Raw genomic sequence first — 23176 nt, forward strand, 5'->3', positions numbered from 1 at the left:
GGCTTAGACTAGGGTAACTCTGCACAGGATTGCACTGACACTGTCAAGTACCCCATGTAGACAAATGCAGTAAAATTAAATGGGGAGGGGGATTCCCTCCTGTATATCTGAAGTAGGGAGCTCTGACTCTGGAAAGTTCATACCCTGAAATCTTGTTGGGTCACTGGACTCAAATCCTGCTGTGCTATGTAACAATTAAACCTGCGTGTGCATGTAGCAGAATTTGAGTCCAGTAGCACCTTCGAGAACAGCAATTTTTTTCAGGATGTACGCTTTTGAGACTCAAAGCTCTCTTCTTCAGATATCTGAAGGTATCGGAAGAAGGAAGCTGTGACTCTCGAAAGCTTACACCCTGGAAATCTTTTTGGTCTGGAAGGTGCCACTCGACTCAAATTCTGCTGTTCTACTGCAGACTAACATAACCTACCTGAAACTATCTCTGTGTGCATGTGTATGTGAGCGTGTTCACCGAAACTAGATCCCTTGTCATTTGGATCTCTTTCTGTGCCTCGTCTGTGAGCGCTGCGCCTTGGAGGGGAAGAGGGGGCGTCCAGCCCACTGGCCTCTGCCAGCCCAACCTTGCAGGGGGAGAATGGAGCAGCTCGCCTGTATGAATGTAGATGAGTTTCGTCTCCTCGCTCCCCCCCCATATAAAGCACGTGACTTCGCACCGGCGCTCTGCGAGTGGGAGAAACCGATGCAATTGCAACACACACACAATCGCAGGGAAAGAGGGAGGCAGCGATCCAGCGCGCTGCTCTCTCCCTCCCGCCGGCCAAGAGCGCCTTGTGCGCCTTCAGGCTGCCGCACCAGCCGAGCCGGCCTGGAGGGTCGAGCGGTGGGAACTGCCCGGGCCGCCGTCCTTCCTCCGGCACCCTCCATTCCCACGTTGCAAGCGCGTCTTCCGTCCATCGCCGAGCCGCGGAGAGGGGGCGGGAGGGGTCGTCTCGTCTCTGCCTGCAAAGCAACGCCGGGCTAGGGGAAGGTGACCGGCTCCGCCAGCCGCCGTTCCGCCAGCGGAGGCGGCGAGCGCCGTGGTGCTGAAGGACAGCTCCTTCCGTGGTGCTGAAGGACAGCTCCCTCCGGCTGCCTCTGCTCGCTCCCTCGCCATCCGCTCCTCTCGCCTCCCTCTAAGCAAGTGGAGGGGTGGAAGGGGGTGTGGAAGAGGGGTGAAAACCTGCCCAGAATCCCCCTCCATCCTCGCCCCCGCAACCCCTTCCGCAGGCAGGTTCCACTGCCTTAGATGCGCCTACAGCTCCGAGGGCACCATGCCTTGATGCCCACTCCTCTACCCAGCGGCTTCCATGGCGGTGGCAAGGAAAATCAAAACTTTGTTGACTGTCAACATCTTGGTCTTCGTGGGGATCATCCTCTTCTCGGTCTACTGCAGGATCCAAGACCGGTCCCAGGAGCTGGTGCAGATTGTCCGGAGCGCCGACAGGCGGATGAGGAGCAGGAACGCCAAAGTGGGCGCCCTCTTGGACAGGGAGTCGATCCTCCAGCGGCTGGACCACCTGGAGGAAGTTGTGTACAACCAACTCAATGGTAAGAAAGGGACAGTGGAGGAGGGAGAGGCTGGTCGGATGGGATCCAGGGGATCATATAGAGTACAGTCAAATCTAGCTAGGAGTCAGGTTATGCAGTGCTTGGATCCTGTAGAGTTTTCTGTGTCTTGGATGAGGAACATGGTGCCCCCATTGGAGACTGATAGTGAATTACTAAGAGTTTCTCAGATGCAGTCCCTACTTTTTCAAACAGGAAAAAGGAATTGCTGGAGAATGGAGGAAGGTATGTGACCTTTTTAAAGTTGTGCGCCAGGTAGGCATGGTCTCCAACTGAATGTGAAGTTGAGCAGCTAATTCCAGAAGCTAACACTAGAAGGATGTAGGAGCACACCCCATTTTTATACTTTGCTCCCAGATTTTTAAAAGGCTCCAGAAATCAGTCATATTGAACTATTTAAGAATCTAGTACTGTAGATTAATTTTTTTAAAAAAGACCAATACATGCAAACCAATTGCACCCTACTTAGCAAATCAACTGCACTATCATATATAGTTTCCAAATGGACCCACGACCCAAGGGTTTCATTTTCATCCAGTAGAGCACCAGTGCCATGTGGTCAGAAAGCTCAATATCTCAATATCTCCATCTCCATTCCCCATCTATAAAATGGGTCCGCTGGTTCACATGTGCACTTCTGTGACTTGATTTCTCAGTTATTCAGCACTTGCTATCAACAAGTCTGCACCAACCTCATGACTTAATGGGCCACTGAACATGTGAGCTGAAGGTATGAGGCCAACAGCTACCATGGCATGAAAATGCACGGCGGGCAGTGTTAGGGAGATCATCACAGGCCTGCAGCCAGTCAGAGAGAGGAGCTCTGTTGTCCTGGCAATTGGAACACATCAATCTGAAGCTAGGAGTTTTGGTGAATTGAGGAGTCTATGCCAGTAGGCACAATGACGAGGGGAACGGGATGCAGTCCCATATTGTTGTCACAGGGCTTGAGAATCTTTGCAACACTTTGAGAAGTACCATATAAATGGCCATGAAGCATTCCCAAGAGTGGCAGGCAAGCAGAACTGGGTAGAGGACTTGCTCAGATGCAGGCAGAACCTCTTCCTGAAACCAGAGCTCATGCTAGGAGGTGTTACTACCTTAAAAAGTTCTATTAAACGTACTGGTTAATTCACTTGCAACTGGCTACGTGATTCTCCCGTCAATGAGAACTCGAGAGAAGTGTGCAGGTGAGCCCTTCGAGGCTGGCTGCTGGAGGTGGGACTGGACACCCTAGTGCAGTGAGATGGTATTGAAGTTACATCTGTGCTGCTTGACTTGCGGTGGTTTGCTCTCAGGCCCAAGTCTCTGCTCAGTGCTTTATGATGAACCAACCACAGTGAACTATCTGTTGTGATTGTCAACTCTGTCACACGCTTTTCAAATTGCCATTGAAATAGTAACAGAAGCTTGTGTTGCTGTGCTGGGCATAGATTTCGTCTCCATCTATGATGTTCTTCCATAGCTTATTTCCACAATCTTTTTTATTACTGGCATTGTTGTTTAGAGTTCCCATGAAAGGCAGAGACTGGGGAGAGTTACCAAGAATCCTTTTGATTTTTATTACGCCATTCCCTCAGTTTGGGGGGATTTTAAAAAAATCACATCGGGTATACAAGTGAGATCATGCATATCGGTGGGTTTAAACCAAGTTAGCTAATAAAACCTAGCCTTTCATTGAGGAAGTGGATGATGCTTGACAAGTACTTTTCAAATTTACAGTGATTCATAAACAGTTAAAGACGAACCCTGAGGGATTCGTGGTGAGCAGTAATTAAATTTGCAATAGTTTGGAAGCACAGCATAAACTGCAATGCTTTGTTCTTGTATATTTAATTAAAATACTTGTAACCTCCTTCCCTCCTTCCCAAATTTTAGGGATTTTAAAAAATACATTTAAAATCAAATAAAGCTTCTAAAGTAGATATGATTCAAGCCGCACTGTTTTGAATTAGAATCACAATGCTGGTGTGGACCAGAGTTACCGCAGACTCCAAATGCAGACGAAGTGAAATGCTTTTGTACCAATGGGGACTTTCTGGTATTGCTGCATGATCCAGTGCTACTGAATCCTTGAGCGGCAGTGTTTTAATGCAGTATACTTTGTAGGAGCTCCTAGTCAGCCCGCTTGAAGGGCTTGAAATCAAATTAAATAGATCAAAGCAGGTAGCACGGAAAGCCTAGATACATATTATGGGTCGAGCCCTCCGGAGAATCATAGGCAGGGTCACTAAGCAGGGAGGGGCAACTCTGATAAAATTCCAGGGTCCCCGAGGGCCCCTAAAGTCGGGAAGGTTGTGGGATTTATTTGTATGTTGATTAGAGTTGGTCTGGGCGTTTGAAGAGGGGTCGAGAGGTGCCTCTTGGCAGCATGGGTCCCAACGCACCTGCAGGGAGGTCAGAAGTGAAGACTGAAAGCGAAGCATTTCTGATCAAAGAGAAACTGAGACTGGGGATGGTGTTTCATCCAATGCATGATTCATGTGTGGAACTCATTGACCCAAGGTGAGGGTTGGTCATTCGCTTCAATAACTTTAAAAGGAGTTCTGCTAATGCACGGACAGTTGTGGATACGGGCTGTGATTGCTCTTTGGAATATCTGTTCACTGACCTCCGGATCTGACCTGCAGGAATGGGGTATTGCATTCCTCCTTGGTGGAGACTCTTGGTGCCATCTGGCTCGGAAACAGGATGTTGCCCTAGGTGGCTGTTTGAGTATCCTCTCAGTGGTCCTATGGAACTCACTACTACAGGATGTAGCGGCCACTCATTAGGAACTTTACATGCAGGAGCTGTTCATTCCTTTGGCGTTTTGGATTAAAATCTGGACTTTTTGTCTAATCCCTTTTTATTACCATTGAACGAGTGGCCGTCGCTACATCCTGCAGCAGTGAGTTCCGTAGGTTTCACGTGCGATGAAGTAATTCTTTTCTGAACCACAATGATGTCATTCTCTTCTGGACATCGGCCACAATGATTAAATAGCACCCCTGTGATCGAAAATAGTATGGCTCTGAATGCCAGCTGCTGGTGGGCACAATAGAGAAAGTTCTGGCCACTGTGCCTTTCAAGTGCCTTCAGGTGTATTGGCTTCAAGCTCGGTCACTAACAGAAACAGGATACTGTGCTGGAGGGAACACTGGTCTCGTCTTATGTCCTTACAACCTCGCAGCTTTCTAGTCCTCCTGCTATTGATTGCCAGTGGCTGGAGGGCTCCGGACTTCACGCCTTGCTTGCACACTTCCCAGAATCTTCTTGCGGGCCACCAAGGTGTGTGTGGGAATGAGGGGAAAGTGTTAGATTAGATAGATCTGTGTTCTAATTCAGCCCAGCTGTTCTGAGGAATGGTGCAAACGGGGGCAGTAAACTAGTTCAGTCGGGGTTCAGGTTGTCGGAGCAGCACCAAGTTACAGGCAAGTATAATTCTGCATATTGGTGATAGTTTAGTTTTCAGGATCTAAAGGAGGGTTTGGTAATATCACCCCACCGCCAGCCCTGATGCCCAAGGTACAATGTTATTCATTTTTAACTTCATAGGGAATTTGCAGGGAGAAAAAAATAAATCAACAGGGCACTTGCATTTTGAGAATGCCTTTGGGCTTTAGAAGGGGATCGGAACATTCATGGGTAGGATCAGGGCTTTTTTTCAGCTGGAACGTGGTGGAACAGTGTTCCAGCACCTCTTGAAAATGGTCACATGGCCGGTGGCCCCGCCCCCTGATCTCCAGACAGAGGTCTCAGACCTCCAGACATGCCGCTGCGCGGCGTGGAGGACAATCTAAACTCCCCCCTGTCTGGAGATCAGGGGGCGGGGCCACTGGCCCCGTGACCATTTTCGCCAAAGGTGATTTAAACTTAAACTCCCTCCTTGTTCCAGATGACCCGAAGTGACGTCATTGTGCGGTCCTGGGAGCGTGCGTGCACTTTGTGCACGCGCATGTGGTACCAGGGGCACCACCTCCCACCAAGAGTTGCCCCTTGTGCTGGCAACCCACTGAGTCCCACCACCTCTTTTCCCAGAAAAAAAGCCCTGGGTAGGATCATCAACAGCTGTTTACCTTGGAGGTAAACAGGAGGTAGACATGGAAGGTCTGTTCAGCTCGGAAGGCCAGGTATGTGCCTTGGATGAATACTAGGGGATGGGGTCAAACAAAAGGTGGGTCACCTTCATGCCTGCTTGGATGCTTGTAGAAAGCATCTGTCTGATCACTGTGGAAACCAGGATGCTGGACAAGGTGGACTTTTTGACTGGATACAACAGGCGACCTGACATTTCCCAGCTTCTGAATCTGATCAAGAAAACTCTCCTCTGAAAACGGACAGTGGGGCTGAAATGTTTGCTTTAGCAACCCCTGGCCCTATTCCTAAGTCGAAAGCCCTGCCATCTGTCATGTGTCTTGTAGTACGACTTCTGTAACCTTAGAAACCATTCAGATGAATGCTTGCTAACAAGTTACGTGTGTTCTCTCTCTCTCTCTCTCTTGGCTGATTAAGTAAATCATAAATCCTTGCCTCTTTCTTCTTCCCATTGCTACGTGGGAGCAAAGCTCATTTGAGCCATGCATTCTCTGAATGACTTCTCCGTATGATTTATATGATCTCTGTGACAATCATAATATTTCTAGCAAAATGTCTGTCATTGTGATAGGCAGGTGGGAGGGAAGGCAGCATGGTATAGCCCAATTTTGTCCAATTTGGGAAGCTAAGCAGGGTTGACCAACAAGGAACCAACAGGGTCAGTACTTGGTGCATAAAGAAACACTGCCTCCTTGGAATCTCCAGAAAAGGTCATGCCGCATTGTGCCAGAGGTGGTAGGCAACTGTGCTTTTACCACGATGCACAGCCCAAACTTTTCCCGGAGTAGCTGTGTGTCAACTGCCCTCTTCGGGTTTGCACTTTAAAAAAAGGGTAGATTTGTTTTTGCAGATAGCAGGTGATTGAACGGGCGGTAGTGGAGCAGCTGCAGGCTTTCTTGGAAGGTGCATCGGTTCTGGACCCATTCCAGTCTGGCTTCCGCTCAGACCATGGGACTGAGACAGTGTTGGTCACCCTTGCAGACGATCTCTGTAAACATCTGGATCGAGGAGGGTCGGTGCTGCTGGTGTTATTGGATCTTTCAGCAGCGTTCGACACGGTTGACTATGAATTGTTGACCCAGCGCCTTGCCGATGTGGGGATACAAGGGACTGCCTTAGTGGCTTGTCTCTTTTCTTTACAATCGGGGACAGAGGGTGGCGCTAGGGGAGAGGGTGTCTGCACGCCAACCATTGGTATGTGGCGTCCCCCAGGGGGTGATTCTCTCCCCATTGTTGTTCAATCTGTATGTGCCCCCTCGCCCAGCTGGCATGGAGTTTCGGACTGGGTTGCCACCAGTACGCTGATGGCACCCTGTTGTATCTGTTGTTGGATGGCCAGCCTGGCTTGGCTCCAGAAGCCCTGATTAGAACTTCGGATGCCATGTCTGGTTGGGTGAAGCACAGCAGACTGAAGTTAAATCCCATGAAGATGGAGGTCCTGTACTTGGGCCATGGGGCGTTGGAGGGGGGGATCCAGCTTCCGTCCTTCGATGGTGCACCTCTTGTGCCCGTTTCGCCAGTCAGAAGTATTGGTGTGATGCTGGACTCCTCTTTATCAATGGAGGACCAGGTCGCGGCAGTTGCCCGGTCTGCTTTTTTCCATCTTTGACTGGCCAGGCAGCTTGCTCCCTATCTCTCGATCATTGAGCTGGAAACAGTGATCCATGCAACGGTCCTCTCCAGATTGGATTACTGTAACTCGCTCTACTCAGGGCTTCCCTTGAGTCTGACCCGGAAATTACAGCGGGTCCAGAACGCTGCTGCCCGTGTCTTGATAGGTGTGCCTTTCAGGACACATATAACTCCAGTTCTGCAGCAGCTACACTGGCTTCCCATGGAGTTCCGGATCAGGTTCAAGGTTTTGGTATTAACCTATAAAGCCCTAAATGGACTGGGAGCAGCATACCTGAGGGACTCTTCCCATATGCTCCCTGGAGGGTGCTGAGATCAGCCGGTAAGCACATACTGGTGGTTTCTGACCCCAGGGGGCTCGATTAGCCTCAACCAGGGCCAGGGCCTTTTTGGTCCTGGCCCCAACCTGGTGGAACTCTTTGAGGACACCCAGGCCCGCCAAGATTTTGTCTCCTTCAGGCGGGCCTGTAAGACAGAGATGTTCCACCAGGCATATGGTTGAGGCCATCAGGGTTTCCACCCAATGAGCCTCTCTCCCAGTCTCCTCTATGTCTGTAGGGGGTATTGACCATCTACCCCCCATATATGAGCGACCACACATGGTTAAGCCGCACCTCCACCTCCGTCAGATGTTATATGATTTTTATACGGTGAGCAGGGGGTTTATTAGAAAGCTGTTAATTGATTGTAATTTTATCTTGTATATTTTATCTTCTGTTGTAACATGCCCTGAGCCCGCTTGCAGGGATGGTGGGATATTATTATTATTATTAACAACAACAACAACAACAACAACAACAACAAAAATGTGGAATGCAACAAATCTGGGAAAGGTATGCATCATTCAGAAGAGGTTACCGTTATCTGAAACTCTCAGTTCTGCTTACACTCAGTAGCAAACTTAGGTTTTAAAGATCATCTAGATTTCCAAGGTTTGAGCTTTCCTAAGTCAAAGCTCTCTTTGTTAAACATCTAAGAGAGCTTTGACCCCCCAGAACTCATGCCTTGGAAATCTAGTTGGTCTTTATGGTGCTATTGGATCCAGATCTTGCTCTTCTACTGCAGACCACCTGAAACAAACTTAGGTTTGTTGCTGTGTATATGCAACCTCTTCTGTATGAGAGAAAATAAAGGGGAATATTCTGGGATATAGCTGCCATTGTGATGGTGGCTAAATGTGCCCCTGGTGAACTTTGGCTATTGAGAATTAAAGCAGCTTTTATGTATATAACCCCTCCTGGCTGCATTCTCTCAGCTGTGCTAGGGTATGATGGGATGTCAGGAACCAGCTTTGAGACAGAGATTGTGTGTCACTTCTGATCCATAGGCTTGCTGCATGCATCTGTTTTCATAGCCGGGAGATTCAGGTTCAAGTCCCTGTCTTGACTGAGAATGGCTGGATGGCCTTGGGGCAAGTCACTCTTCCTTAACTTCAGCTCTTTGTGAAGATAAATGAGAAAAAGGCCCATCTCATACTTGATGTGCTGGGAGGGATATGGAAATCACGACGCATTCTTCTCCAAAGGAATGTTCTGTCCTTTCCCCCTCCCGCCATTTGAACAGATATTTTAGCAGAAACAAATGGAGTCAGCTGTGCCGGACGTGCTGCAGAGAATTCGGATGTTTTGCTGCAACCTGGAGGAAATGGAAAAACACTTAAAAGCCTGATTCTTGTGCCCAGGTCAGTCGGGAAAGACAAAAGCAGATTTTATTCTTATTTTATTCACTTTATTCTTTATTCCCAATATGGAACTTAAAAAAAGAATTTTGCTATGGCAGCCTCCTAGAATCACAGAATCTCAGAATCACAGAGTTGGAAGGGGCCATACAAACCTTCTAGTCCACTCCAAACCTCTGCCCAATGTAGGATGAAGCACCCCTGACAAATATTCATCCAGCCTCTTCTTGAAAGCTGCCAGTGAAGGGGAGCTCACCACCTCCCTAGGCAGCTGATTCCACCTTTGAACTACTCAGACCATGAAAAAGCTTTTCCTAATATCCAGCCGGTACCTTTCTGCATGTAATTTAAGCCCATTGCTTCAAGTCCTACCCTCTGCTGCCAACTGGAACAGCTCCTTGCCCTCCTCCAAATGACAGCCTTCCAAATATTTAAAGAGAGCAATCATGTCCTGCCTCAATCTCCTCTTCTCCAAACTAAACATTCCCAAGATTCTCAGCCTTTGCTCGTAGAGCTCAGTCTACCTATTCTAACCAGAGCTTGATTGGGGAACACTTACGGCCTGGCCAAGAAGAATCATTGAGCTTCCAGTGTCTGGACCTGAGGGAGCAATGCTTCCTTTTCTTGGCAGCCTTTCAGTGGTGTTCCAGGGGCCTCCTGGTCTGCATCTGCTGGTCCCTTTTCTAGGAAACTTGCTCAGTGGAGAAAGCAGGGGCAGTGCTGCCTTGCAAGTAGGGTTGCCAACCTCCAGGTGGTGGCTGGAGATCTCCAGGGCAACTGATCTCCAGGTTACAGAGATCATTTCCCCTGAAGAAAACAGCTGCTTTGGAGGGTGGACTCTATGGCATTAGACCCTGCTGAGGCCCCTTCCCTTCCGAAGCCCTGCTCTCTCCAGGCTCGACCCGCCAAATCTCCAGGAATTTCCCAACCTGGAGCTGGAACCCTACTCGCAAGGCTCCCACATGGCTCTGCTCGCCCCCCCCCTCCAGGCATCTCATTCATTTCTCCTAACTCTGCCTGGTTACTTCCGGATCAGCCTGGGATTGCCACCTTTGGCGTTGCCTGTACGGCTCCCTCCCTTCATCCTGGATGTCAGCCCTCCTGTTTGCATATCCCACCCTTTCCCAGCCCCTTTCAAATGGACTTTGCAGCTGCCTGTGCCCCGGCACTCTGCTCCAACTCCTCTCCTGCCCGTCGGATTCTTGTACAGCTTACAATGGAATGGTCCGTTCCCCCCTCTGATATTTTTGTGAGTTGGTTTACTCTCATAGGGGTGGGGGTGGGGAGTCCCTGCCATGTTCTGTTAGTTAGAATTGTAGAGTGCATGAACTCCCTTGTCCCCAAACCAGTTGATTCCATCCCTCTCTCTCCTTGTTAATAAACAGATGTTTTGAGCACTCCTATCTCTTCTGCTTGAAGCTGAGAGCAGGAATTAGAACAAGCTTTTGAAAACCACAGCTCTCTTTGTCAGATCCATGCATCTGACAAAGAGAGCTGTGGTTCTCAAAAGCTTATGCCACAATAAAGTTGGTTAGTCTTAAAGGTGCTACTGGACTCCTTGGTATTTTGCAACTACAGACTAACACGGCTAACTCCTTTGGAATTAGAACAAGTACCTAAATCCAATCTGCAAGTAAAAGGGACTAGAGTTCAGTGTTGAAACTGGGAAAGTGGTGAGATTAATCTAACGGACTGTGTCGGGCCTAAGGGAAGGCAACGGTGACATCTCCATAGCGTCCAGCCTGATCCCTGGATCTCCTACAGTTTGCGTAGGGTTAAGAAGGGGAAGACGCCAAGACTTTTTCATGCTTGTTAGAGAGTTTCTCCCCGGGGTTCAATCTGGCAAACAAGAATGGCTCTTCCAGTAAATAAAGAGCTCACAGGTTGTGCAAAGGTGCCTTAGGGAACACGCTGTCTGCTGCTCGCACCTGCTGCCTATTGATACTGCAGTTCAGCTGTGATCCCGGGTTTTTTCCAGCTTACATTTCACTGCAATCCATGGGACTGATTTGAGATTTCTATGAGAGACTGTGTGGTATAGTAGCTAGAGTGCTTGGATTTTGACCCGTGAGGTTCCAAGTCCCTTTTGTGCTTCAGCTCACTGGCTGACTGTGAGTCAGAGTATCTCAGCCTAGCCTACCTTTTCGTATTATCCTTCCAGTCTTCTGCCTGACTTTCCATCTACCGATCGTCTGCTCTGCCTGAAACCCCTGGGGACCTGCTGCAAGTCTGACTAAACAGTAGTAACTCTGATGGACCAACGGCCTGATAACCTGATTCGGTATCAGGCAGCTTCATGTGTCTGTGTGCTCTCCCCACTGAGCCACCACCCTACAATGGCAACATTAAAAGCTCTTTTGTATTAAGTCAGTCCACAGCTTCATCACTCTAGCTCACCATTGTCTATTCTTGCCGGCAGAGGCTCTCCGGAGGCCTCAGCAGAGAAAAGGTTCTTTCGACTCTGTCTGCTTAGATTCCTAAATCGGACGCCATCTAAGTTAACTAGGAGGCTCCAATTAGTGCCAAATGCTGCAGCTCGATTGTTATCAGGAGCGAGCAGGAGCCTGAACGTCACTCCCATCCTACAGTCGCTCCACTGGCTACCCATCGTTTACCATGCTCAGTTCAAAGTATTAGTTATTCCATACAAAGTTCTTCAAGGCTTTAGTCCGGCATACCTACGGGACCGCCCCCTCCCTACGTTCCTCCATGGCAGCTTCGCTCATCTGAACAGGGTCTCCTGCAGGTACCAGGCTGCACACAGGTGAAGTCAGCAGCAGCCCGTACACGGGCTTTCTCTGTGGTGGCCCCCATCCTGTGGAATGACCTGCCTGAGGAAGTCAGAAGAGCCCCCACTCTCCTGGCTTTCCGTAAACAATGCAAAACCGAACTATTCAAAAAGGCTTTTTACTCCAATGGGAGGGCTGCATTGTAGGGATGGGGTCTCAGGTGCTTCACTAACAAGTTGGGGATCATAGACTTCATCACCATTTTTGCCTCATATATTATCTGCTGCTTTAAATATGTACTCCTATGCACAACCAGCGCTCCATGTTGTCTAATGTTAGTCCTAGAATTGATTATGTTTTGCTGCAGTATCTCTGCTATGTCTTGGATCCTTGCTAATACTATGTCTTTTAAACTTGTATCTGTTTCCCTTATGGTATTGTATTGAAATGTACTTACTTGATGTATTAACCTCATACTGTGTAATCCGCCTTGAGTCTCAGTGAGAAAGGCAGACTATAAATGACGTAAATAAATAAAATAAAATTCCAGTTAGTAGGGTGGCCTTGCTAGAGTGTTGCAATGAAAGAGGGCCAAGCTAGAAGTGACGACTGACACTTGAACGGCAAGTGAACAGACTTGCGTGTATTCCTCCTTGTGCACTTGCGCTCCACTTGCACTCCACTCGAAGACTGAGTGGAGTGCAAGTGGAGCGCAAGTGAACAGGGAGGAATACATGCGAGTCTGTTCACTTGCTGTTCAAGTGTAATTCGTCACTTCTAGCTTGGACCAGAGTCTTGTGGCCTCCGAAAAGAGGATGGATTCAAGAAGGTGCCTTTAAAGTGCTGCAAAAGTCATTATTGCTTTAACCGGAGATGTTAAGGATTGAATCAGAGACTTTCTCCATGCAAAGCATTGTTCTATCATTGGACAACCCTTTCCCCTGCCTTCCTTTCATCAGAAGCTGCTGGATCATGGTGAAAATTGCTAGTTACTGGGTTTTTAAAAAAAACAAAATGCTGGGCTGCATGTAATTCAGACTGCCTGATTTGCATCGTTTATTCCGAATGCCATAATTTGAGCATCCCCGGTTGGGCAATTTAGATTTCTCTCTGCAAGTAGCTACACTGGAAGTCTCTTTTTCTTCCTTCTATTTTGAGAAAAAGTGCTCTCATAAGAGATTTTCCTTGACTAGCTCACTCTGTCTCTCTCTGTTCTGCCATAGCACCTGAAACAATTGTTCCCAGTGATTGATTCTTTCATTTCCTGCATTCTTGGAAAACTCATATTTCTAAAAGCTCCTGACATCTCGGACCAGCTGGTGTTCTCGCTGCTGCAGGAGAAGATGGGGTGGAGATAATCTCACAAGGGTGGAGCTGGCTTTTAGAAGCAGGTTCATAGCTATTTGCTCTTCTTTGAGTTTGAAGATGGCTGCAGGTGGCCATGGCTTTGATTCAAGGTCTATAAGCTAGGACTTGAGGATATATTGGTGTCCAGCCCTCAGCTATGGGAGCTTGGCTGAAAGAACTCTGCTCAACTTCTAATTGCTCAGGATTACCCTTGAACAAGGTAGGTAGCCCCGTGGCGCAGAGTGCTAAGCTGCAGTACTGCAGTCCAAGCTCTGCTCATGACCTGAGTTCGATCCTGGCGGAAGCTGGGTTCAGGTAGCCAGCTCAAGGTTGACTCAGCCTTCCACCCTTCCAAGGTTGGTAAAATGAGTACCCAGTTTGTTGGGGGTAAAGTGTAGGTGACTGGGGAAGGCAGTGGCAAACCACACCATTAAAAAAAAAGTCTGCCAAGAAAATGTTGTGATATGACTTCCCCTCATGGGTTAGTAATGATTCGGTGGTTGCACAGGGGACTACCTTTGCCTTACCTTTATGGAAGGATTACAGAAGGAGGAGGATGCTTTGGTCTGAAGGACATGAGATTGTACCTGTTACCTTCTTGCCAGGATGACACCAGCAAAATCTGCTTAACCCCAACTGGATAGAAATGTTTCCTTCTCTCCCCTATGTGCCTTGCCTTGCCTTTTTCAATTGGTAAGCCTGAGGGCAAAGTCTGGTGTCTTTTGAACACATGAGCTACTTTAAACTGAATCAGAAAACTGGTCCATCAAGGTCAGTATTGTCCACTCAGACTGGCAGCTGTTCTCCAGGATCTCAGGCAGAGGTCTTTCAAATCACTTACTACCTGATCCTTTCAACTGGAGGTGCCGGGGACAGAACCTGTGACCGTCTGTATGCCAAGCAGATGTTCTACCATTAAGCCATTGCTCTCCCCACTTTTGACTGATGTGAGCCACTATGGAAGACAACCATCTGAAAAACCATCTTGCCAAACTTTTACGCCAAGCGTATGGGGTTGGATCAGTGGGAAAGTACATGGATGTGGTTGGCAGAGTGGCTATATACCCCCAGGGCTTTTTTCAGTGGGAACGTGGTGGAATGGAGTTCTGGCACCTCTTAAAAATGGTCACATGGCTGGTGGCACTGCCCCCTGATCTCCAGACAGAGGGGAGTTTAGATTGCCCTCCGTGCCGGCAATCTAAACTCCCCTCTGTCTGGAGATCAGGGGGCAGGGCCATGGCCATGTGACCATTTTCGCCAAGGGCAATTTAAACTTTAACACCCCCCCCTTGTACCAGCTGACCCAAAGTGACATCATTGTGCGGTCTTGAGTTCCACCACTGAGTTCCACCACCTCTTTTCCCAGAAAAAAAGCCCTGTCTACCCCTATTCCCGAAACAGACTGTTTGGGGGGAAATCCTTTTGAAGGGTCAGCCTTGCAAGGAGAATGTACCACTGGAGGGAGGGGGAGCTGAAGCAGCAAGGGGGGATCAGGTAAAATCATCTCCTCCCCCCTCCTCTGCTGATCCTAATGGAGACTTGAACCTTGCTCATCAACAGTAGCCCAACACAGCTACCCACCTGAACTATCTCGGTGGAAGAGGGCAAAGCAATAATGTGACCTGATTCCCCATCATTGTTGCAGTTTCTTGGCAAGGCTGGCTTGAACTTCTGAGGATATTATCAAAGCTCAGGGAAGAGAAAGTCGGGAAAGGTCTGCTCGGGAAAGGTCTGCTCCGCCATCTTTTCCCTTGGACTTTTGCACTGGATCCAACCAAGGGAATGGTAGAAATGGTCACAACTACTCTTGTCACTCTACTCCTCACTCTGAGCTTTCTCCTCTATCCCAATATTTGTCAGGAAGTGAGGGGGTCTGGCTTTTTTCCCCCAACCTCCCCTTTGCCTGAGCTCCAGTAGATAAGCTGCCACCATCAAGAGATCCCTCTTCAGGGTTCATTTTGAGGGGGAACGCGCAGGAACGCCATTCCGGCAGTTCCCAAAAGAGGTCACATGTCAGGTGGCCACACCCACCTGACTCTCGGCCATTTTGGGCCTGTTTTGGCCTGGATTGGGGCTGAAACAGCCCGGATCGGGCCTCTGACAGGTGGTGGATCAATCTCCCGCTCAACAACAGCCCAATCCTAACAGTTTTAGGCCCCTTTTCGGCCATTTTCATCCCCCTTTTGCCATTTTAGGCCCAATTTCGGCCCTGAATAGCCAGGACTGGGTCCAAAACAGCCAGGATAGGTGATGTCAGGGGGTGTGGCATATGCAAATCAGTTATGCTAATGACACATGTCAAGGGGTGTGGCATATGCTAATGAGCAGTGTTAATGAGTTCCTTCAGCTCTTTTTCTATGAAATGACCCCTGCCCTCCTTTATGTTTTTGTCATGGCTTTCTTGCACACCAGACATTTAGGGGTTTATTTGGGTGTGTGAAACTGAGTCAGAGCTCGTGGGTTTCTATCCTACCTTCCATTCTCTTCTCCTGTGTCTCTCAGGCAGAGATAGCCTTTCAACACCTGACTGAGCTGTATAACGGAGCAGCTTGGCTTCACAGACATGGGATTTCTTCAAGCAGACATTTCATACTCCGAAACCATGAGCATAAGAAACGTTAACAACTAAACCTAAATCCTAGAAAGCACAGATAATTGGGAACCGTCAGTATATGGACAAGTCAGGCAGAACGCTGGAAGGAAAATATTAAATGGTATCTTGCTAGCTAAAAGGTATTTTGCTAGCTAACAGTTTGACAATTTAGCCAAGTGGCAAATCGAAGCCAAGATCCTGTCTCCTTTTGGTTAGTTCACATAAGATCACCATATACCTGTCTCTCTCTTTCCTGTGTTGTAACTTCAGGATTAAATTGTCCCCATCTCACAATTCAGCCGATGTTATTCTATGGGCACATATCCTATTGTAACAGATATCTCTATGATGAACTAATAAAGGATGGGATATGCAGAAATACTAATGAATGGTAATACCAATATGCTTGGACAACCCTTACGGAGTGAACTGGTTTCTCATTTCCTGTGCTGTGTAAATTTAAGCGTGTTTTCTCAGGAGAAACCACCACGGAGCTTGATTGGACATACTTTTTATTAGGAATGTTTTCAAACGGATGTGAACTTCTACAGAGAGTCTGGTGTTCTGAATTGCTTGTCTTATTGTTTTCAAAGTGGAGCTAATGCATCGTTAGGTTTTTTTAAAAATTTGTGGTTGCTGGGTCTGTGCCGTATGTCTTATACATCTCTTATGCATCTCTTTTTTTCTTTTCCAAATTGCTGATGTGCACACACATACATTTCGGTTGTTTTAATGGGCTCTATGTGCGGCTGTCATTGAAGGTTACTGGAAGCTTCCATTTGGGCAAAATGCGCTTCTTTTTGACAGGTGTGGGATGGGGTGGCTTGCACAGGAGGCCAGTTTTAAGACCGCTGGACCGGTCATCTATTGTTTCCATGCTCGATTCAAGGGCAGTGGCCTCCTCTCCTGACGGCCAGATGTCCGTTTGCTGCTGGCCCAGATGCCACTTCCATTCAAGACTTGGAGGAGATAATTCTCCTCCTTCCTTCAGGCCCCTTTAGTAGTGTGGCAAGCTGTGTGTACCAATTCCCAAACTCTCACAAGTTATCTGCCTCGACTACCATTTCTGGCTGAATGTTAGCAGGACAATAGATCCGATCCAAGCCACACAGTCGTGTCCGACCCCCGGCTACTCCGTAGATCGTCTCCCTCCAGGCCTGTCTGTCCTATAGCGCATCGAGAGAGATCCGCAGAGTCTCGCAGTGAAGTTTTTACAGGGTAGTTCACCATTGCTTTCCCCAACCCAACACACTTAGCTATACAACAGCCACGGATGGTAAGTCATACGTTGCCACCCCCTTGGCATTTTGAGCCGGTGTGGGATAAGGGGGCAGGACAATAGAAATGGTGGCCAAACCCTCCTGAGAGGAAACACTCTTGCAAGAGTTCAGGAAGTTGTCTAGGCATGCAGAATTTCCCATACTGTTTTCAAAGAAGCTGTGGCAGAATTTCCCATACCGTTTTCAAAGAAGCTATGGCAGAATTTCCCATACCGTTTTCAAAGAAGTTGTGGCAGAATTTCCCATACCGTTTTCAAAGAAGCTGTGGCAGAATTTCCCATACCGTTTTCAAAGAAGCTGTGGCAGAATTTCCCATACCGTTTTCAAAGAAGCTGTGGCAGAATTTCCCGTACCGTTTTCAAAGAAGTTGTGGCAATGATGATTTTCTCCTCTGCTTTTTGGCTGTGGGAAAGAGCAGCAGAGGTGAGGTTTTAGTGTGAGGGGTGAGGTAGACTATTGCTGTTGTCTTGGGGGCAAAATATCTTGAGTTGCCACTGTGTCTATAATGCATAGAGCAGTCCTTTTCCAGATGGCTTCTCAGAGTTATATTCATATGGCATCTATGTGATTGTGTTCTTTGTTGGACAATTGCAAGCCATGTTTGGCTGTTAAACTGGTTGATCTGTTCTATTAACCTAAAACATTGTATTGTCTTTATGGCTCTGGTTCATGTTTAAATTGAATGGGTGTTTTTTTGAAAGTGGCTGTGAAGAAATGTAGAAGGTGAAGCCTTCATTTTTAAAAAATACGTAAAAATACACTGCAAAAAAGCAATCATGGTGCATTGTAAGTCAGTTGCACCAAGATTGTTTTTGTGTTGTGTTTCATCAGATGCTTTGGAGCACATAAGTGCACCCATAAAATGATATCCAAGGAGATCCCAATATGTATTTACAATTCCAGCAAGGTTTTGCAGTTTTTCATCAATACTCAAATGAGCTTTGGTAAGATACAAAATAAACTGCCTTCTGCTGAAAGCTCTGCATAATCCAATTCCAGATTTTTTAAAGAAAATTTCTAATGAAACCAGAATTAAGGAGGATTAGAATACAGTACCTTGACCTGGATAGCCCAGGTGAGCCTGATCTCATCAGATCACACAAGGTAAGAAGGGTCAGCCTCAATTAGTAATTGGATAGGAGACCTCCAATGAAGTTCAGGGTTGCAGAGGCAGGCAATGGCAAACCACCTCTGTTAATCTCTTGCCATGAAAACTCCACCCGGTTGCCATAATTCAGCTATGACTTCAGGGCACTCTCCACCACCAGAATACAGTACAGAAAGAAATTGTAGAACGATAAACAGATAGAATGAGAGAAATCCTGCTCATAACTATGTTTCTAAGCGAGCATGTTTAGGGTTGTGATCTTAATTGACTAACCCCCCCTACCCCCACCTCTTGAAGACTTCTGCACCCAGCAGCAGAGATAATAGTGTAACATCGTGTTGTTTTTTAAAAGCTTAATATGCCCAACTCATGCATAGCCCTTTTATGCCAAAAGCAATTGAAAGGGTCAGCTTGCAATTTTACTGTAATTGCTTCCCCCTCCCCCCCTCCCCCGTTGCCTTCCAGGAACACACAACAATCAATATGGCATGTAATTAGATTTCATTCAATCCAAAAAAGATGAAGAGAGTTTTCATCTTCTTGTTATGCATGCTCGGCTCACGCCTTCCTACCCATGGTTTTCTTATTAGACCTCTTTGGCCTATTAGGGGTGGCAGATGTAGAAGAATAACTTTTTGAAAATTCTGGCAGATTATCATTCTTGCACATCATAATAATTTGATTGTTCTCTTTTGGGGGGAGAAGATTAAATATAGTGGCAATTTTGGGCTTGATGAATGAATTCTAAATGGCCAGCATGGTGGAGAGGAGAGGGGAGGGGAAACATTCAAACAAGGCCACTGTGGAGCTTTCCTTAGGACCCCACCGGTCTCATTTAGCTGGAAGGAGAGCAAGAGAAAGATGCTCAATGGCAGAGCACATCTCTAGGATGCAAAAAATCCTGGGTTCAATTTTGGCCATCTCCATTAAAAGGATCTCAGGGCCAAGCTACAAGTGACGAATGACACTTGCCTGGTAAGTGAACAGACTCACGTATATTCCTCCCTGTTCACTTGCGTTCCACTTGGAGAGCAAGTGAATGGCAAGTGAACATGGAGGAATATACGTGAGTCTGTTCACTTGCCAGGCAAGTGTCATTCGTCACTTGTAGCTTAGCCCTCAGCTAACAAGTGTAGGTAAGATTTGTCTCTACCTGAGATGCTTCAGAACTTATGAGAGTCTGCAATACATGGACCCAGTGGAACTGTAGTAGGTCCTGCAGGTATGGTTGCCAGCTTCCAGGTGGTAGCTGGAGACGTCCTGGAACAGTTCCAGAACAGTTCCCCTGGAGAAAATGGCTGCCATGAAGGGTGAACTCTATGGCATTATACCCCCTCCCTTTCCCAAACCCCGTCCTCTCCAGGCTCCACCCCCCAAAATCTCCAGGAATTTCTGAACCTGGACCTGGCAACCCTACCTGCAGGCCCTTGGTCTCGATGGAGAGAGAGTTCCACCAGGCCGGTGCCAGGGCCGATTAAGAGACGCAATGACTTCACTGAAGAGCCCCACGTGGAAATGGAGACCCAAGAGGAGTGTGGGCTGGTAGCTGCTGCTTGGTTGGGAGTGTGAAAGCAGTGATCAAGCAGCTTCACAGTAACTTTGAGGGGGTCTCCTGTAGCCCCAATGGCTTGATCTTACGAAGGAAACAGTATCTCTTCTAGGACCAATCTGTCTAAAGCATTGGAGACCCAAAGCTGTGATAATCATGGCTTTCTAAAAAGCGTTGAGAAGCTTCCCTAGGGAGTGGCAACTGTTGTCAGGCCAACAGTGGGCTTCTCACACCTTGATCTTCAGCTTCAGTGTATGGCATTAATTTGCCAGGGCATCCTACCTCAACTTAAGCCTTGAGATCTGCATGCTTTTTTCATTGCTGGTGCTCAGATCAAGAACTACAAGCGCCATTTGAGCATGTTCTAAGTATGTCTCCTTTTGCTACTGAAGAATAATGCTGGATTCTGTTCAAACGGGAATTTGTGCCTGATTTATAAATCGCAACGATCGTGAATGAGCCCTGGGACAGAGCACAACTTCATGAAAACCATTCTTGAGGATGCGGCAAGCTTCCTTGTACATATGTGGAGGCTTCTAACAGATTACTTGAAAAGATAATATTGCATCAATACATGATTGTTGGAGGAAAATCTTTGCACATGTGCAGGAAAGCCACCAGTGGCTGGCGGACATACACTCGCCATGCTATGCAGAGGCCCTTGAAGACACAGCAGATTTTATGGTATTATTACTAGGAGGACACGAAATTTACCTCTGAATTTCTTTCTGGAGTGTCGAGTTCTGAGTGATGGGGACTTGCTTCTAAAGAGGAGCCAATACTCTGGGAATTTTCTATTGTTCCCTACTATATTTGCAGATTTTGTACAGAACACTGTGCGTACGTCATTTGCTACAACTTTCTTTTTTTAAAAAAATTTTTTTTTATTGGATTAGATTATAATATTATTCAAAACATACATTACCCCCTTATAGATCTTTTTCTAACCCCCTCCCTTTCCTCCCCTCTTTTTGTTGACTTCCAACAGTTTTCCAACCCTAAGTCTATCTTATTATTTAATTACGTAATATCTCATATATCCTATTATACACACATTTAATACTCTTTTCTCTAAGATTATTTAATCTCTACTAAAATACTCTATAATATAAATTTCCCTTTGGATGCCTCAATTAAACCACATATCCTACATAAAATAATACTGGCATAATAATATATATTAGCAATCAAGATATTAAAAGATATAACATTGTATTCATTTTACTTTCCAATCACCTATGCTCTTTGCTTTCCACCATCATCCTAACTCTAATATTAGCTTAGACTCTAATACTCTATTACTCATCCATCTTTTACTATTTTTGTTCTAGGCTTCTTTTAAATCTATAAGGTAATTGTTATATTCAAATATCTCTTACATACACTTTACTTAAACTATATATTGTAAATAATATCTAACTATCTTAATCTTATATATCCATAGTGAAACATCCATTATTTAGTACTCTATAGTTTTTGATTTTATCATAACTCCATTAATAGCTTAGATTTTTATAATTAAATTCCCCCCTCGGTAAAGTCACTTCTCTCTTCTTCTGTTACATTTCAATAATTCTCGAACTGCCACAGTTCTCCTTTCACGTCCCATTTTTTTCTAAATATTGTTTCAATTTCACCCAGTCTGCATTATACTGTCCTGGATCAAGATCTTTAAGTTTTCTGGTCATTTTATCCACCTCAGCCATGTACAACAATTTATACATCCAATCTTCTATAGTTGGTATTTCTTGTACTTTCCACTTCTGCGCATACAAGAGTCTCGCTGCTGTAGTCATGTAAAATAACAATGTTCTATTCTGTGTTGGAATACCTTCCATTCCCAAGTTCAGTAGCAACAATTCTGGGTTCTTATTTATTTGGGTTTGCAAAACCTCATTAATTACTTCAATTATATCTCCCCAGTATTGCTTCGCTACCTCACAAGTCCACCACATATGATATAGTGATCCTTCATGTTTTTTACATTTCCAGCATTTATTTGACATGTTAATATTTCCTAATGCAATTTTCTTCGGTGTCAAATACCAACGATAAATCTGCTACAACTTTCAATTTGTTCAGTTCATGTACATCTCTCCTGCTCCCATTACTGATAGGTATATGTATGTTGACAATACTGAGAAAAAAACGTCTTGAAGTGATGATACATACAGCTGTATCAAGATTAGTTTTGTGTAGTGTTTTACCAATGAAATGATGGGACATACAGTGGTATCAAGGTTCTTTTTGGGTAGTGTTTTACCAATGAAGTGATGGTACATACAGCTGTATCAAGGTTCTTTTTGTGTAGTGTTTTACCAATGGCCAGTCACGCATATGTAGATCAATAAAAGCCCTGTAGAAAAAGAATCTTGATACAAGTGTATCAACAGCTCATTGCTTTTGCTCAGTATTCTCATTGTTAACCAGAAGGGTGGGGGAAAGATGTATATGAATTTACGGATAAATGGAAAATTTGTGATATTCAAGTACAGTTTAAATTGCATGTAAAATGTATAATGGGCATACCCAATTCAATCTACAAAACCCAACAGCGAAAAGCAGAGAATTGAAACCATTACCAAAACTGATCAACAAATATTGAAAAATGAAATGATCAAGGGAAGATGTATTGTCGAAGGCTTTCACGGCCGGAGAACGATGGCTGTCGTGGGTTTTCCGGGCTGTATTGCCGTGGTCTTGGCATTGTAGTTCCTGACGTTTCGCCAGCAGCTGTGGCTGGCATCTTCAGAGGTGTAGCACCAAAAGACAGAGATATCTCAGTGTCACAGTGTGGAGAAGATGTTGGCAGGTCATTTATATCTACTCAGGAAGGTGGGTTTGGGCTGAGTCATCCTGTAAGAGTTTCCCAGGGTGTGGAATGCTAATGGAGGGAAGCTTCACTGTATCCTGAGGAGGTTCTTTTGCATATGGACCTGCCAACATCTTTTCCACACTGTGACACTGAGAGATCTCTGTCTTTTGGTGCTACACCTCTGAAGATGCCAGCCACAGTTGCTGGCGAAACGTCAGGAACTACAATGCCAAGACCACGGCAATACAGCCCGGAAAACCCACAACAGCGATCAAGGGAAGATTCACACATCCCAAATTCTGGGCTCTGTTTTAAAATCACAAAATGGCTAGTTGAGAATCTATTGGACTCTAGAAATTGTCTTGGAAGTTGCAGTGGAATCCATTAAACGAAACACGTTCCAGTTGGGATGGACCACGTATGCTACTCTGAACTGCATGGAGGAAGGATAGGATTAAAAAGCAAATTTTATTCTATTAGTGAATGAAATATTTCTGGAATAGAACCTTTGTGGATTCCATCCATCTTTGCTTTGGAATCACATCCAGCTTCCGTTCATCTGGGACTAGGCTTTCCGCCAGAGTTCTTCTGAACACGCTAGGACCGTCTCCCTCTGCTTTTAGACTGAAGCATTGTTTTAGAAAGAGATTGATGGAGATAATTTAGAGTCTTTTGGTTATAGAAAGATTCATGGAAATAGTTATAGCTTTTTGGAAGATGAGGCAAATGAATCATAACCGCATGTGTTTTCATTGACGGACTATTAAAGGTTGCTCTTGCCTGGAATATAGCAACACTCTACCTG

General features: G+C 46.2%; 1 protein-coding gene across 1 annotated transcript in view; it reads left to right on the top strand.

The window, feature by feature from the left end:
• The first annotated feature begins 1304 nt into the window (after positions 1–1304).
• The window catches only part of GALNT9 (polypeptide N-acetylgalactosaminyltransferase 9), a 246630-nt gene continuing 224758 nt past the window's right edge, over positions 1305–23176 (top strand). Inside the window, exon 1 of the mRNA XM_054996830.1 lies at positions 1305–1545. Coding sequence (XP_054852805.1) covers positions 1305–1545 — 241 coding nt within the window. The remainder of the gene's footprint in view (positions 1546–23176) is intronic.

The sequence above is a fragment of the Eublepharis macularius genome, chromosome 13, assembly GCF_028583425.1.
Source record: "Eublepharis macularius isolate TG4126 chromosome 13, MPM_Emac_v1.0, whole genome shotgun sequence".
Lineage (NCBI taxonomy): Eukaryota > Metazoa > Chordata > Lepidosauria > Squamata > Eublepharidae > Eublepharis > Eublepharis macularius.